The 18,372-nt window shown below is 37.6% G+C and overlaps 1 protein-coding gene across 3 annotated transcripts in view; it reads left to right on the top strand.

Annotated features, from left to right (window-relative positions):
* scube1 (signal peptide, CUB domain, EGF-like 1) overlaps positions 1 to 18,372 on the top strand; it is a 109,116-nt gene that overhangs the window by 11,092 nt on the left and 79,652 nt on the right. For all 3 annotated transcript variants that reach the window (XM_041977654.1, XM_041977652.1, XM_041977651.1), the window contains exons 3-4: positions 6,209 to 6,334; positions 17,139 to 17,273. In XM_041977654.1, coding sequence (XP_041833588.1) covers positions 6,209 to 6,334; positions 17,139 to 17,273 — 261 coding nt within the window. The remainder of the gene's footprint in view (positions 1 to 6,208; positions 6,335 to 17,138; positions 17,274 to 18,372) is intronic.

Genomic DNA, 18,372 nt, shown 5'->3' with positions numbered 1-18,372 from the left:
AGGTCAAAATTTCAATGAAGCATTAATATCATGCACATTTGGTGACATGAGAACTGTAAAATAACAAACAAAAACAAACGTTGTGATGATTAAAAGTTTATGGGAAGATGTGGTTTTCATAAAAAACTCTGACTTGACTTTTGACAAGCTTTAGTAATGCTTGGGATTCAGGCTGTGGTGACTAAGGAATACAACCTGTGCTTTCAGTCTCTCTGCTACACTTGTGCACTACAAATTAGCAGCTTTCTGGGCCACATTGACTTGCCCTGGTCCTTCAACAGGATCACATCAGATACAAACCAGTTTAACTCAGACTTTGTATGCCACTCTTATTTACCAATTTACGTCTTCTCCTCACATCAGTGCTGTGTCTGCACACAAGTCATTTTTTCACTTGAGTGTGTTTCACCGAACCTGCTCTCCACTGAAATCTGATCTGGTGATTGTGAATGCTGCCCTCTCTGCAGACTTTTCCACAAGCTGATACTGCCGGCTTGTTATGGAAAAATTCGAACTTTCATCCCTATGCCGTCAGTACGTGGGAGTACGTGGGAGGAGCTGTGCATCACTCAAGGCTGCTTTAGTGTACACAGGCTCATGTGTGTGTACTTTTGTGCAAACAGTGATAGAAGTGTCTCCCTTTTAGAGAAAGTGAATTTATAACAACTCAAATGTTGTGCATAAGCTGAGAGATGAAAATTCAAGGGTCATGATGAGATTATCCATTTAAAATAGACAATATTGTTGTTGAGCAGATGAAGCCATTGCGAGATAAACATATTTCATTTTTGTCCTCTGTGCAGGACATGAGACTCAGACCTCTAAGTCAAGCATTATTTATAGTATGTATGTCTTCCTTTAAGAAGACATCCTGAACTTTCCTCTGATGCCCCTGTTGTGGGGATGTGGCCACAGAGATAAGTCAACAATTTTTGACAAATATCTTGTTCCTGTTAATAAAAATCAAGTCTTTTTTTATTTATTATGAAAACCTTTACTTAAAATTACTAAGATTTTTTAAAAGACACAGCAATTTTAATCTTTTAAAAACACAACTTTTAAGGGATGTCCTTTGTGGTGGACACCAGGACTTGCTAGCTATTTCTGTTACATCAGGGATCAGAGGGATAAGTGAGGTGGAGAGGATTTTACAAAGAATTGTGGAGGGAGTTTCAGACCTAGAGCTGTCTGAAGATGAGCTAGATGAAGTGGAGATAGAGGGGGAAGTTCAACACTCGAAGGACGAGTCTGACCCTGAACCTGATTCTGAGCCAGGATAAAGGGGATAATAACAATTGTATGTTATGATCAGGAACAATTTGTAAGCTAGGGTTGTGAAGTTCATTAGTAGTACAGTGTGTAAAAATGGGAACAGGGACCATTATGAAGAATTGAATCCCTCCACTGTACAAATCGAAGATGTCAGATGACACCAAGGTGCAAAAACAAATAAGAGGTCAATCTAAAATGGTTGTTAGAAAAACATATGAGGATATATGATTAAAAAAAAAAAAACAATTATAATATTATGTCAAGCTTTAAATCTCATTTCTCTGACTCATTATTCTTTTTAAAAGTCACAGACATAAGCCAGAGTGGGTAGTACATTAAAGTGAGAGACAGGATCCAAATCCTTCATGTTTTCCTAAAGCAGCATACCATGTTGCCATCATTCCTATGAACTTCTCAAAAACATGACTTGTTTTATGACTCAATATTGTATTTTTTTTTCTTTCTTTTTAAAATCAGTAAATCGATTTTTTAAAACCAGTCTTAGAATAAAGTGGTTGTTTTGGTAGTTCCAGTCATGTTGCATTTTTCAGTGTATCACCCAGTTTTTTTAAGTTAATAATCGTAGTTTTTCTAAATTTTTTCTACATTGTTGTGGATGCTGTGCTGTCTAAAAAATTACTGCTGGTGATTCTGGCACTTTGACATATGTTATGTTTGGTCAGTATGCCAGTGGGGCAGTTTGCATGCGCAAGCTAGCTAGCTAAACTTTCAAAAGCCCCACTGCTACAGAATATAGGCAGGGCAAGAGCAAAATGTGAGCAGGGTGGAGAAAATTCAAACTAAATCAGTAGTCTTTTGGGCATAAAAGGAACATCAAAGTTTCACTTCCAACTTTTCAACAGTTTGTCAGCTGCTCCACTAGAAAAGAATTAAACATTTAGTTTATGTCATGTTTGGAATGAACGCAACTCCTCTTTCCTACTCCCACTTGGAAACTGAAAAATTGGCCACAAATACAGGAAAGCGGGTGCCGGCGTAGCAGCAGTACTTGCCGGGTCAAATCAAGGATTACTGCATGGCGCATCTTTTGTTCTTAATAAATGATGTGGCTGAGTGAGGGGGGTCTGGAAGTAATGTATCTTTTCTCACTGAAGACATTAGCATATGATCAGAATCACCCCTCCACTCAATGCATATTTTAAAGTGAAATACACTGAACATGGAGCCCTTACATAACCAAAGGACTTGGTCTGTCAGTAGTTTTCTGCCATGCCATCACTCTGGCTCTGTTAATGGCTGTATGTTTGCCAAATTTTGGCACTGATGACCATAATTCTCGTTCATTTCATTAACTTTTTGTTCATCCATTCATTTGGGCTTGTTAGATATCATAGGTGTGTGCACTGAGATATGCAAGTCTGTCTTGAATCAGTCTGGATTAAACAAGTTCTAAGAGTGGCAGAAGTGTATTTTATACACAATAATAACATTATCAGTTATAGGCTATACCAAATGAGAGATTATTCTCTCTGTAACTTGAAAGGTAAAACAACCATCAGATCAAAAAAGCACATACTTTTTATAATAAATATGTAACTTAAAGGAAAGTTCAAAATCAGTCCAAAATCTAAGATATTGCAAAGAGTCAGTCTTCCAAAAATTGAGTATAAAAGTTGTTAAGATGTTTATGAATACTTTTTTGCCTCACAGCAAGCCTGGCGAGAGTTTTTCTGTGTTTTCTGTGCCTCATACTGTGCACCTAAATAATATAAATTAGTTGGAGAGTCTTGATGAATGGTTCAGGTTTAGCAGCTGTGTTTTCAGTCAATGCAAGGACAATCAGGTGTGGACGGGCTATTTTCTTTATGTTAAAGAACATGCATTTGTGGATAAACAGTCAAGCACAAGAGGATAAATTAAAGAATAATAAAAGAAAAATAACTTTATGTTTTGGAATGGCTAAGTCAGATTAATGGCAATACTAAGTTTGATCTTGATGTTATGTTTTAGTAATTTCACTCCAGTCTGCAAAATACAGCATTTTCATGGCTGCCATTTTACATTTTGTGAGGAATATCTGTTCAGTACCAGTACTGACAGTTAAATTAATACATATATTTGTTTTTAGTTTGTAAAATGTCATAAAAGAAGCTTGAGCAGATCCAGCTCTGAGCTCTTCCCTCATCGAGCACCATTGTGACACACACCTAGCCTGTTTAACAGAGACAGATGGAAAAAGGGGCATCACATGGGAATAGTAAGTGGCGAGGGACACAGCACGGTTGGGAGAGTGAGACGAGAAGTGTCAGACAATTACTAGGCCATTGTCTGCCTGGTGTCTGTACCTTCGTCATCAGTCAGCCACCGTTCTTACTGGCTACTTTCAGACATGGTTACATAACTCAGCTCAGACACTCAGAAATTCATCCCACCCAACACAGTTTCTGCCCATACACATCCTTCCCTGACTTTTCTGTCTGCCTCTTCCTTGTTCACACTGAGTGGAGAAGGTCAGGTTCACTGAAGCACAGGTTTTATATATAGATACACAGATCTAATGCCAGCATCTCTAACCATTATCCTTGTAGATTTTTGACAGATGACCGCTGCTGCTGTTTGGTGGAAATATCTCCGGATAGAATTTCCCTGCCATTTAGTAGTTTAATAGGCATAATATAAATGTAGATACAGATTTAAAATGGATAGATAAAATCCCACAAATGTATATGTGTATATCCTGTGTTCTTTGGTCTGATCTAGAATAATATTTGACTGAAGGTTTTCAGTCACAGTTGCAGGTGAACATGCATCAGCACTCATCCAGACTGAAGTTCTGCTTCTGATGCTCATTTTTGGATGCTGTTGTTTTAAAAAGCAAATAGTTCACACAGGTTAAAGAACTACACTATAAACTATACATATGAAATCACACCGTGCCAGCAAAACTGATAATCATTGGAACTCAATAAAGCAACTTCTAACTCCTTTCTTTTCTCACTCCATTTTACATTTAATTTCTCCGACTTAGCCACATGCCTGTGGCCACTTCAGACCATTTTTCTTGTTTCATCCAACATGCACCACCTTTTTTAACACTTATTCTTACTTTATTTCTCATAGGACAAACATAAATTTGAGAACATTTCAATCAAAATGATTGAATGTGTTGGTGAGTTTAACTGGGTTTCCCGCTCTTGCAAATTAGTCAGCAAGGTCAGATCACATCCAACCAACATGTGAATTTGTTTCTACTCTGGTTTGAAATACTTAGCTTTGCAGTCCCCTTACGTGGTATGCATCGCGTCCCTTTATGTGCAATTACTGTAGTATTTTCTTCATAGGATCAAGTTGAACAAAGCCATCAGCATTGATAGCAAATCTCCAGAAATTCAGACATTCAGACTTAGTAGAACTGGTCAAAAATACTTTGTAGGATTAAAGGTGTCTGGCTAATTTAAAGCTGTTTTATGTGAATCTAGACACTATTCTTAAGGGACAGCCTTGAAGACAATGGGGAAGATATTTATCTTCCCCATTTCTTTCAAGGCTGAAAGCAGTTTTTTTCTTTCTCTTTTTTGTTAGAAGTCAAACTAAATGAAAACATGCTTTTTAAACGTTTTCCATAATTAACGTATGCATATGTATTATGTTTATTCTTTTTAACATTTTTATGTCTGCCCTGGCTGTATGTTAGTCTTCCTGAGCTTAAGTTGTTTACTGCATATGAGATTGAATTTACATGAATTATGTTGCTGGCACCTGTGAATTCTGTGCAACTGTTTGATGTGAGTAAGCGTTTGGATCTGCTCAGTGTCCAGGCCTGGGTAACGTCCACAAACAGGATGTGGAGCCATGCCACTGTTTCTGTGTGCTTGTTGCCCATGGCTGCTGTGTACCAACTTTGCATTCCTGCTTTGTACCATTTGTACCATCGATCAAACCTGACTACTTGAGTCACAGACAGTATCCTTCTGAGAAAGTTCTGCACTAAACAACCAAAGCCTGAGTCAGAAAGTGATCCTGATTTTCTGGTTTTGTTCAAAACTTTGTTAAAAGTTAAATTTGAGGTCGGCTGTTGTAGCTTACAGGTCTACTGCTATCTAACTGCTATAAAACAGTTACTGTTTCTAAGATTTATATAAATATTAAACTGTAATATTAAGAAGTCTATTTCTAAATTAAAATACATTGTTAAAATCCTAAAATTTCTACTAAATAATTAACCTAATGTAACACTACAAAACTTACCAATCTTACAGTTCATGCACATTAATTATTCAGCAAAGAAACCAACTTACTTATGCCACCCGATACTTTTAAAATAACATCATGATAGTGAATTAATGCTGATAATTGGTGTCAAAGTTATCTGATAGATTACATTTGTACAAACTGTTAAAGTGTCCCACAAGGCTAAGTCCAAGTTCTTGGTTTATCATTTAAATATTAAGGTCCATTTATTCTTCAATGGGGACACATATACTGATATTCATACATCTTAACTAATCTCACACGTGTTCTGTTTACTGTGACTTCAAAAGTATTTAAATAGACCTTGTGGTTGCAGAGATTTACTCATTTATGGCGTTTTTGAGCAGATGCCTAAAAAAATCACTTAGCTCAAATGGGTTAAATCGATAACATTCTTTTTGCTGTAACTTGCTTTACAATACATTTTTAAGCTGATAACACTGTATAGTACTGTAGAACAACTACTGTTTGTATGGACAACCTCTGCTACTCTTTTGGGATTGCAAGGGTAACATAGTATGATATTATACTGCTACTTTATTTAGCATTTCTAGCATTTTTGATGTGGCTAACACCTGGAGTCTTGAACATTTTTAACAGGTTTATTCAGACTCAACATTAAACAGTGTACAGAATAACATAGTAAAACAATGCATACATACATTTACACATAGATACTTGCTTTCTTAGAATTTGTGTAACACAAAATATCTTTTTATTTCAGATATGGACGAATGCGATAATGACTACAATGGGGGCTGTGTCCATGAATGCATCAACATACCAGGCAACTACAGGTGCACGTGCTACGATGGATTCATGCTGGCCCATGACGGACACAACTGTTTAGGTATGACTGGACTTTGTTTTTTAATTCTGCATATCCATTTCCACAATCACTCTACATGAAAAATGGATATAATTTTAAATCCCCATATTCCCATAATCTAGCTATGTGGCCCTCTGCTTCACTTACTGGCTGGGTTTTACTTCATATGTAGGTGTTTATTGGTACAGAAGCACAAAGGGTTGAGACATTCTTATAAATATGCCATGCAGTGCAGCTATGTGATGCATCTAGAATTTTCATATTTATTCCTACTGAAAGTCAATTTGTCATGTAATATCTTTGTTAGATATTGCAATAAACATATGATTTGGAACATATAAAGCTAACCCTAACCCTAAAGCTGCATCTCCTTTTGCACCTGTTGTAGAACATGCACAGCTCACATGTTCCTCAATGGTCTGTAGCCTGCTGTTTGTTGCAGTGTAAGCAAAATTTTGCTATAGTGGTACTGCGTATTGCATTTATGGTATTTTTTATTTCTTTTTTTTGATGTTGGATAGTCTTAAAAGTAAAATATTTGGAAAATGTCCAAGCATGAGGCACTCTCTGAAGGAGGCTGCCTTGTGCTGAAATGTTCTAGAGTTGTTCTGGAGCAGTGGCTTATGGGAACACAAATGTCTGCAATATTTGCTCAGAACTTCTTACTGAGATTTTCCAGCCTGACCCTGATATAAAAAATCTCTGCTGAGACAATGTATGAGGGCAAATATGACCAAACATCCGTGTGTGTGTGTGTGTGTGTTTGCTTTGTTAGCTTTCAGTGAAGAAAACTGATTTTTTTTACTTAATTTGTTTTATTTAACCTTTATTTTACCAGGCAAAACATTAAGAACAAATCCTTATTGACAACGTTGGCCTTGTCAAGTGCCAGAAAACACACAGAAAAAAAATGATTGAACAACAATGCACATAAATTCCAATTAATCATTTAAAACAGTTTAAAAGTGAAATTAATCTGTAGCTAAACATTTACAGGTGTCATTAAAAATCTTCTACTAATTCCTGCATCATGCACTCCCCCCTATTTGTTCTACACTGCCATTTTCATGCACCTGCAATATATCCCACCTTTATCATACATTATTTTCTTATGTGTGAAAACAGCACAAGATAAATGTAAAATAAGTTGTGCTTCACTTCTGTTGCTACAAACTTGAAAGGAGCAGTTTTAGTGGCATCACTGTCACTGACTCATAGTTATGAAGTTGTAAATAACTCTAGAAGTGTCCTTTCTTGACTACGTTTTTCCTAGGGACAAAAATTTGGCCAATCACCATTTTTTAAGAAGTCTCCCAAGTTTTTCATCATCAGATCCTGACGCTGTTCATTTTGTTATTGCGACTGTGAAGCTATTAATGGCTGAATTTGAGGACGTTTTTCAGTTCAAGGTAAAGAAAAAATAGTCCAGGCCTTAAGGGATGTTCGTACTTAATCTGAAGTATAAACACGATTAAATTAATATAGCTATGTTAAAGGAAAATGCACATAATTAAGTTGTGAGTATTTACTTTAAAATGGTTTTTTTGGTCCTTAAAGTCAGCCTCTGGTGGTCATTAAACATATTGCAGTGATTCCTTCAATATCTAGCTCACTCATTGAAGCTGGCGTGTAAAACTCTGTTATCCCAGGGAAAATTTTCCCTGACAACAATCTAGTTTTCCACATTGGAGCAGTGTGCTGTGCAGTTAGCTTGCCTGTTGTGTTGTTGTGGTGTTCTCTGTGTTGTGGTTAAGTAAAGAAAAGGGGTGTAAGGTTAGTTGGATTCGCCACATGTGTTTGTGCCGCTAATTCTAACAATAACTGGGATTTATGGCTTGGCAAGGGGAAACCAGCATGTGTCTGTCTTTAACCTCGAGACTTGCTTTATTTGATGTCGACTGGATGCAGCCGTAATGAACTGCTGCTAATTAGATCCGGGTTACTGAGTTCAAACGAGGCAGTAAAGTGTAAAATTAGATGTACAATCTCTATGATCACAGAGCCAACACGGATATGTGCTATTTCTTCTTCTATTTAATTATGTATACTATTAGAATTTATCAGTTTGCTTAATTTTGTTTTACTTGTTTGTACTATTTCTCTTACTTGTTTCAATCAGTCCATTATTTTCCATTTTTAATTATTTTGGTCTTTTTCATCTTCTTGTCTTTGTCTTTACTCCTTTAACTTTTCTTTTTTTGTCTTAACCCTCTGAACTTTGTCCTATTTACTCTTCTATTGTTCCTCTTTCCTTTATCTAGCAATAAGTTTCTGCTTTTTTTGTGCTATCCTTGTTTTCTTACTTTGTTTCCTTCTACTTTTTTTATTTGATTACACCTCTTTGTTTTCCTCCTTCTACATTAATTTCCATTCTTTCCTACGTTTTTTCCATTTGTATTTTTCCTTTTTACTGTTAATTACCTTTTAAAATATGCCCTTCTCTTCTCTGGTCTTTCCTGCTCCATCTTGTATTTATCCATTTTCTAAATGATGTTTCAAGCCATGGCCACACTTCCAAAGATAAACTCTCCCGTCAAAGGCCAATGAAAAGAGCCCATGGTCAGCGATGTGTCTTTGCCATCTCTCAATCTTCTTCTGCTTTCTAACATACTGCTTTCTAACTCTGTATACAATTATTTTGATTTTCAGAAACTTTTTTTTAAGGCCATTTGATGTATTTCTTTTACATCTCATGATTTTAAATTTTTTGCACTGTAGCTTGTAATCTCCGAGATGGGGCAGGGCTAACTCCTGTTTTGCTTTGAACCTTGGTTTTTACAAGGTTTCATGGACAAAGACAAATGTTCACATCCCATTACCTCACTACAACCGAACTTTTAACTCTTTATATTCCTGTCAGACCCTTGAGGTACTCGATCAGTGTCAGTTGATTCTTCCTCTCCCTTGACTGAGAGCTAGATGGGAACCAGACTAAGGTACAGTCTTCCTCTGGAGCTCAGATCTCCAAGCTAAGTGTTTTACGTCACAAGTCAGTATGTTTGACTTAAAGTCTTTAATGGGTGTTGCCACGGTAATTGCCCTTGTCTGGGTGGCTGGGGACCCTGCACTGCAGCCTTATGGCAGTGGTGTGGGCCCTGGTCTGCCCTGATCGGGGTAGTTGCTATGGTGGCGGCCTCTGTGGATATGGGTGGACTCACTCCCAGGATGGATAGATCCCCATGACATTGTGTCCTGTGTGTATACATGTGTGTGCGTGCAACTGTGTGATATTATTAATAAAAATACAAAAACATGTTTACTATACTACCATCTAATTGTGTGTATGGTGGAATTCATCAATATTTAATTTGCTTTGAGAAGATTCAGTTAAATTTAATTCAGCTTTATTAGTTATACTGCCAATTTATGACAAAGTCAGTAAAACAAGTCAGTTTTACAGAAACAACCAAATTTAATCCAATGTAATGCTGTCCATTTACAGTCCAATTTATATTAGGTGTGTCCATATAAGCCAATTCATAAAAAAATTTAAAAATTAAAAATTGCTTAGCAAAGGAATCTATTAGATTGCATCAAATCTTGTCTTCGTTTTAATCCCACATCCTAAACATGCACGAGCAGTGGGCGAAGGGAAGACAAGCAGATTGTGTTATTGTGTGTTGACTCAAGGAAAGCGTATCATCACCAACAACTCTTACACTTTATATTTACTGTCATTACATAACTGTGGAGATAAGTGGCAGACTCTTGTTACACGGCAATTACATAAGCAGAACTTCAAAAAACTGTCATTTCTGCAGTTCAAGCTGAGCTCCAGCCTCTGCTTCATACAACCTATCAACAAAGACCACAGAGTTTGTTATGATGTTAAATGCTCATGTCTCTTATTCAGCAAGAGATTTACTTTATGGATGGGGGCACACTTTGCAAAGCAGCACTGCATACTCTCTTTTTTTTCTCAACTCATTTATACCTGAATGCATACAATGAAAACTATCTGTCGCTGTGCAGCCACAGTTTGAAAGGTCTTTGGTCTGTTATGAACCATTATAACATCAGTGCTTGTGCTTGAGTCCTTGAGACCATGTAAATTTAATTCACATGCCGTTCATGACTGGTAAAAAAAAAAGGTTAATAGTCCCGTTTCCTGACTAATTAAATATAGCTGGGAAAATACAGTCATGCATTGCAGCTCATCTATCTAAACCAGTTCACGTAGTTTTACAGGAGTGAGCTGGAAATGCTAAAGGTTGAAAGGCACAGTATAAATACAACTGTTAGGCCATCATCAAAGTACAACAGCTTTATTTGAAAACAGCATTTTTGCACAGCTTGTTTGTTTTTCTGTGAAATTTCACACTCGTTTTATTTCTCACACACTCTTGGCATGCTTGCTAGAAACTTTAAAGTCTTTGTGGCTTTTAATAGACCCAAAGCATGATATTGGGAAACCTCAGAACCTTGTAGTGCTTTGAATTAGCCTCGGATGACATACCACACTTTGGAAAATTGTAGACAACAGTTTGCGTGTGCGTGCAGGAAGTCACTCCATCATCTTGCAGATGCACTGTGTCAACAACTTAGGGCAGTAATTGATTTAAGATTGCTTAATTGTGCTCTGATTAGAGAGCGGTCCTCTTTGGTTCCTTTTTTCCTTTTGATTTTGACTTTATTTATTTGGTTTTGGCGTGGACACAGCTGGGCTCAATGTGTCGACGGTTCAGTGCCCTCTTTGAATGTCTGGTGTGCTTTTGTGAGTTTATTTTCCTGTCCTTTTGACATGTCTTTTTCATGTCATGTGGGGATTGAGGAGGTGGCTGCGCAGCGGGAAGTCTTCGACCACAGCATGCACAGTCTGGCGTGTTATAGACTGGAGGTGTAGAAAAGGACAAGCACAGGATCGGGGAGGGGATATTGATGTTTTCTGTAAAAAAAACAAACTAAAAAAGACAAACACTAAAACTACATTAATGAAACTCTTTTAATGTGTTTTAGAAAAAAGGGCAAAACATGCAGATACAAGCAAACTTAATAAAAAATTCTGTCATTGGAGCATCGATGTAAACATAATCTATGCATTATAACTAAAAGATTTAACTCTTTTGTGCTTAGTTTTTTTCTTTTTACTTTTGTGATTTTAAAAAAAGGAAGTTTTAAAGACAAAGCAAATCAAGGAAGAATATATATTTTTCTGTGCTTAAGCGTGTGAATGCATCTGAAGTCAGTATTAAAATGTAGAAATACACAACCCTGGCATTTTGTTTTAGGTTGTGTTCTTTATGACTAAAGGTACATTTGACCGAAGAAAGGTTATTTTCCAAAGATTTATAAAACAGCATTGCCTCCCTTTTTTACCATCCCTCTATGTCAGCTCAAGCCTGCCCAGGGAAATTAGAGAAATGACTTTGAAAGACTACCACTTTCTATGTTTAACTCGGTCTGCTCAAGATAAACATCTGAAAAGATTTTTTTGCTTACAAAATTACCTGTTTCTATTCTAATTCCTCTGCTGTGGCTTAGCAAGGAAACCCTATCACAGGAAGAAACAACAAAATATATCATGGAAAATGTTGATTTCCTCACTTTTTTTTGCATCTTATACTCTTATAACCCTCCTGTGTGAGATGTACAATTTAGTCTTTAGTCTGCATGTGAAAAAGTATTGCCTTGAGGCAAACACAGCAAAATTTATGAGGAAAAATATCATTTTGAGGTTAAGAGAGTATTTTTTTATTTTTTGCCTAAATTATTTTTGTAACTACATAACGTCCAACATATATCATGTTGATCATGTTTAGCTGTTTTTCAAGCAGGTTATTTGTGGTAATGTTTTAGTTGTTAGCTGTATGGCAAGCTAGCTCATGGACAATGCACGTGGGGACAGTTGTAACACGCCTTTATGGGGTAGGTTGTAATGGTTTAGAAAATTTGATTTCAATGACAACATTTTGTTTTAGGGCGCATTTGCACCAGGATAGTCAGGGAATGCTGTTGGGCAACCACCGCTCTAGAAATTGGTTGTAAATTTACGTAGTGCGTCTTTAACTTCTATGCTGTAGAATCACAGCATTTTTGTTTAAAAGTTTGGGCCTCATTTCATAATGTTACATTTCACCCCAAGCCATGTTACAGCTGACCCTGACTATGGGGTCAATTGTAACATTTCATTCCTTGTGTTTGAGATCAAGGCATACATTTTCTGTTTGTGCTGCTGCAGGCAGTTTCCATGCCATTTATTAGCAGAAATGTCAAAATTGTTACAACTGTCCTCAGTCTCCCAAATTGTTGACCACATCCATCCCATCATAACCACAGTGCATCATCTTTTGATTTCTACTTCCAGCAGGAAGTTTAGGTTTAGATAATCTCCAGCTGGTTTTCTTGAGCATGACATTGAATTCACTATACTCCAGTGGCCTCCACATTTACCAGATTTCAATCAGAAAGTGAACCTTTGGGATGTGGTGGAACGGGAGCAGTTGACAAATCTGCAGCAACCTTGTGATACTATCATGTTGATATGTTTCCAACACCTTGTTGAATCTATGCCATGAAGGATTCTGTTTCTGTCTGTTCTAATGGTGAAGGAGGCTCCATCCCGGTACCAGCAAGGTGGACCTCATATTGATACCCTTCCTGATTACTTTCATTGAGCAGCACAATTAAAACTTATATTAACGAGGCTTAACAGTCACTGTCCTTGTTTTCTTTTGTTGAAATTCAAGTTTTCCATTCTCATGCTGCTATCTTAAGCTGCGGAGTTAAAGGAATCCTTCGATCATTGACTGCAGTGTGCAGAAGAGTAATGTCTAATTTTCAGTGCAAGCTACGATGCACTTGTTAGGAGAAGCAATGGAACCAGTTTTTAGACATCACTCAATTCCAAGTCGTTCTAAAGGCTTTTGATGGTGTTGCACCTTAAGGGGGATACATTGTGCACTTCTCTTATAAGTTGACACTCTTCCTTGAGGTCTTTAAGTCCCCAGCCTGAAAGCTAACACTATCACAAATAACAAACCAAGTTTACACTTCCACTCACCATAATGATAAAATAATAAATGATTGGCAGTTTTATTCTCAAATACTTAAATTCCCCCTGTCCACAGTTTGGTCGCAGACAGCTTGTAATGATCACTTTATTAGCCTCTCGTTGCGAGTCATGTGTTAACTGGCCAAGACTGTTAAAACACTGCACTGCAGAGAATAAAGATGAAGTCACATGGGGCTCCATTCATTAACTGTGTAGTAATTCCTACGTCACATAAACCCTACGTCCTACGTCAGTAAACCCTGGGTTTTACTCCTGGTCCATTCTCTTGTGTTTAAAGTTATTAGTTGCTGATTTTCATCTTTCTAATTGGAAAAAAAGCCAATTATTTATGAGGTTCCCCAGTCTGTATGTAAAACATTTAAGAAGCTATTGTTAAAGTATCTTAATCTCATAAATTTAAGTGTATTATTGGCTGTTTATGAGAATTTGTTTCTCAGAGCAAAGCAGAAAACATGAGCAAAAATATTTGAACATCCCAATTCTGAGGTACAGTGAATGCAGCATGATTTGAATTCAAAATTGAGACATGAAGGTAAGGAGGAGGTGAACATATAGTTGCAAAAATATATGCAATATGCAAAAATATTTGCACATCACATCATCATCTTAATGTGCAACTGTTTGTTTTTCCCTTGAACCTGACCTTTCATATTTCTTGCAACTATCTGTCTTGCCTGTCCCCAAACATTTAGCCATCATGCCAGTTTCTGAAGTTGTGTCACTGAATTAAAATGGAATTTTATATAAGTTCAACCAAACACTATTAAGGGCCTTTGAATGAAACTTACAGAAGAGCCTTATGGCCTGTAGTTAAGTAGAAATATTGGTAGAAATAAGTCAGAAAACCTAACTGAACCTGCAGGTTTATTTTCAGTCCGGACAGTCATAAGCCCTTTTTGTATTTAAGTTGTGCCATATCCACACAAAAACTTAATATTTTCATAAATATGACCATGTCACCCAGCAGGATCTTTTGTGTGGGAGCCTTTCTAGATATTGCTCCTGAAAATTGTGGACCATGTCCTTTTCTTGAAAGAACTGTCTTAAATTGTCTAGGAAGGCCAGCTTTGGAAATGTTAGGAGAAGAATGTTGTTCTGTTCTTGTCTGATACAGGATTGTAGATGCTCAACAGTCCTGGGCCGTTGTTGCCAGCCTTTCTATTTCATGAGGTGCCAAATGTTGTCTGTTGGTGATCTGGACAGCAGGCAGGCCAGTTCAGCACCCAGACTCGTTTCCGGTGAAGCCATGCTGTTGTGATGTATTCAGTACATGGTGTAGCACTGTCTGGCTTTAATCCTCATGGTCTACCTTGAAAGATAGGTTGTTTGGATGGGAGCAAATGTTGCTCTAAAACCTCTACGTACTTTCCAGCATTGATGGGGCCTTCACAGATGTGGAAGCTGCCCATGCCATAAGCACTAACGCAACCCCATAACATCAGAGAGACAGGCTTTTAAATTGCCCACTAATAATGAGCTGGATGCTCCCTCTCCTTTTTAGTCCACAAGACATGGCATCCATGGTTTCCAAATTGAATTTCAAATTTTGATTTCCACTTTGCCTCACACCATTTCTAGATCATGTTCACTTATGACTTCCTCTTTGCATGACCGAGCTTTAACCTGCATTTGTGGATTGCGCTGTAAACTGTGTTCGTAGACAGTGGTTTCTGGACATGTTCCAGAGCCCATGTGGTGATTTCCAGCAGAGAATCATGTCTGCTTTTAACGCAGTGCTGCTTGAGGGCCTGAAGATTATAAGTATCCAGTTTTGACCTTTAGTCTTGCCAAATTCTCTGAACCTCTTGATGATAGTATATCCTGTAGATTCAAAAGGCTTCACAATTTTATGTTGGGATGTTCCAGAGGGGTCACTGCTGGGACCAGTACTACTGGTAGTATGTGGCCTTTGAGCCATGTTATACACACTTTTTATATCATGTATTAATTTTATTCTGATGGCACACAGCTCAGACATCAAACTCAGTAGACTCCTTGATTGTGTTGAAGAAATAAAAGGCTGGATGGCTGATAACGTCCTTTAGCTGAATCCTCATAAGACTGGATTTATAATCGTAGCTGCAGATGAAAATGGTTCTTGAAATAATGCTGAATCTTGGGGACTTGTTTCCACAGTTTGCTCTAGTTTAGGAAACTTAGAGGTGTTATTTAATAACTTATTGTCATCCAACCTATGTATAAAATCACTGTCTGGTTTTTTCTCCCACCTTCATAACTTTAGTAAACCGAGGGCCATGGTCACCCATGCAGATATGGAGATGCTTGTTCCTTCTTTCATTTCATCCTTTGATTACTGCAAATTGTTTTCATCACTCAATAAAACCATCACTTGCAATCCATTCAGAATGGCGCTGCTTGGCTACTCACCAGGTCAAACAAGCATCCCCCTGCTCCACTACATACACTGGCTTCCAGTCACCCACAGGATTCATTTCAATATACTCACCATCACATACAGAGCTCTACATGAACAAGTACCCACACATCTCACAGATCTCATCCACGCCCACATCACCTCATGCACACTGAGATCTAATAACCAGAATCTGCTGTCTGTCCCATGCACTCGCCTGAGTGTGTGAGCTTATGGTTAAACTAGTGTTACTGTAGTTCATTCTCATTTTATTTATATTAATTTCTTATCATTGTAATGCTCTTCTTTTATGGATTTGTATTTATCAGCAAAAAGCACTAAATAAATTAATGTTACCTTTTATCCTCAGTTATACTTGTTACTAGGTAACCTAATTAATTGTCAAATGCTCCTCTAGTTGTTTTTAATTTGTGCCAAATAGTTTTCCAGCCTTTTGTTTTCCCTGTTCCAGCCTTTGATGTGTTACTGCCATCAAATTCAAAATGAGTTAATATTTTTCATGACTGGTCAATGTCTCAGTTTCATAATCTGATATGTTGCTTATGTTTCATTAGGAATAAAATGTGAGTTGGTGAGTTTTTTTTTTTTTTTTCAACATTTTGCTCAGTGTCCCAACTTTTTTGGAATTGACATGATGCCCAACATGGTGTGAATCAAGTTGAATATGTTTGTATTTTTGTTCCATCCACACATCCTTGTTTGTCTTCACAGCACATCTTTGCTTGTGTAACCTGCCTTGTGCAAACTCCCAGGTCAGCCTCTTTACTTCAGGCTAAACACAATGCAAAGTCACTCCGGTCAGGCGCTAGCTTTACACACACACACACACACACAGGGGTGGTTCTGTTTGATCCCTATTAAAGTCAGTCGAGGGTGTAACATGTTTCCACTTCGCTTCAGTCCCATCAAAATGCCCTATTGGAAATTTACTGGCCTTTCAGCGGCACAGTAGGGTCCTATAAACACACTTATGCACCAGTATTTGCACATAACACTTTCACACTCACACACACACACACTGTGTGATGTTACACTGACAGACCTCTGTTACTACTTTGTGCCAAGCTTTTGATTCACTCATCTATGGTAGCAGAATGAGCGTGTTAGCCAGTGAGGACATCATATCTGTATGTGTGTATGTGTGCGTGTGTGTGTGTGTGTGTGTGTGTGTGTGTGTGTGTGTGTGTGTGTGTGTGTGTGTGTGTGTGTGTGTGTGTGTGTGTGTGTGTGTGTGGCCATAACATTCCTGACTCTGGTGTTATCCCTTTCGTCAGATATTGCCGGGCACATAAATTCTCGCTGACATGTGCTTATTTATGAAACCCTAATGGGCTGTTATTCCACTTTTCGACTGTGGCTAACTTTATCTCCCTTACTCTCTTTTATCTATCTGTCAATATGTCTGTCCATCCAAATAGATGTGGACGAGTGTCTGGACAACAACGGTGGTTGCCAACAAGTGTGTGTGAACACTATGGGAAGCTACGAGTGTCAGTGCACAGAAGGCTTCTTCCTCAGTGACAACCAGCATACCTGCATCCACCGCTCCGATGGTAAGACTGAAACAGTGATGGAGACATTACTGTAATTCCCTCCTTTCCTTCGTCTCACCTCTTTTTTTTCAATGGGTTCATTCACACAGTTAAGTCAACCCTTGTAGGTCATTAGGGACTTTTTTAAATCTGCCATTTAGGTTATGTTACCCCATAAAGGATGTTTTTTTTTTTTTTTTTTTTGTAAGAAAGCAAACTTTGAAATTACAATTTCAATTTCTCTTAAAGGTCAACAGTACACTTGGGACAAATTTAATACCCTTTTGGGTGATTAGAGGACAAACTATTTTCACTTTTTTACTAAAATTGTTCAATCAACTTCACTCTTTATCAAAACAAATGTATTATATAAGCTGGCTCGTTTCAGCCAGCGATGTGTTAAAAGCAACATTGAAGAGCAGTTATTGTAATAATCTCCAGTTACTATAATGTTATTTAGGACACAAACCTGTGTGGGACATGGAGGAAGTTACCATGACCTCATGATCCTGCTGAGTTCTGCTGGATACAATGATATTAATGCTAAATGTTTGAATAGAAAAGCCACATACCACCTAATTCCACTTCTTATTAGGTAACTCTGTTTATCAATCTATTTTCTGCTTTATCCTATTTGGGATCACTCATATTTACTCTTAGGGTTAATATAGACGTACCAGTTACCAAACATTTTTTGGACAATGGGGAGAAGTCTATTTTGTGGGCATATGTTCAGCATCCTCTGTCTGGTCTTGTAGCTTTGTTACCTAAATCTAACCCACTAGTGGAAAGAGTAGCTTCTTTTATCTCTTTGGTCCTCTGTTCCACCTCCACGTCCTCTCTAATGGGCAGGTTAACATAATTTTGTTGTTTTATTTACCTGAATAACTGAAACCCACATTTTTAGGACCAGACTTACCTCCTCAGCAGATGTCCCTGTCCTCTCTGTCCCTGTCCCGTCTCAGTCAGTATACAGGTGACAGAAGTGTTGGAGTGATCATTAGCTCACATTTAAAACTGATTAAGAAAACAATCTCCCAGCTCCCAACCATGTATTTGATAGAAAAATAACACTTTTTTTAAAATTATTTTTGATGTCTTAACATAAAAATGTGACACT

This window comes from Melanotaenia boesemani, chromosome 23 (genome assembly GCF_017639745.1).
Source record: "Melanotaenia boesemani isolate fMelBoe1 chromosome 23, fMelBoe1.pri, whole genome shotgun sequence".
Lineage (NCBI taxonomy): Eukaryota > Metazoa > Chordata > Actinopteri > Atheriniformes > Melanotaeniidae > Melanotaenia > Melanotaenia boesemani.
This window is presented reverse-complemented; position numbering and strand designations above follow the sequence as displayed.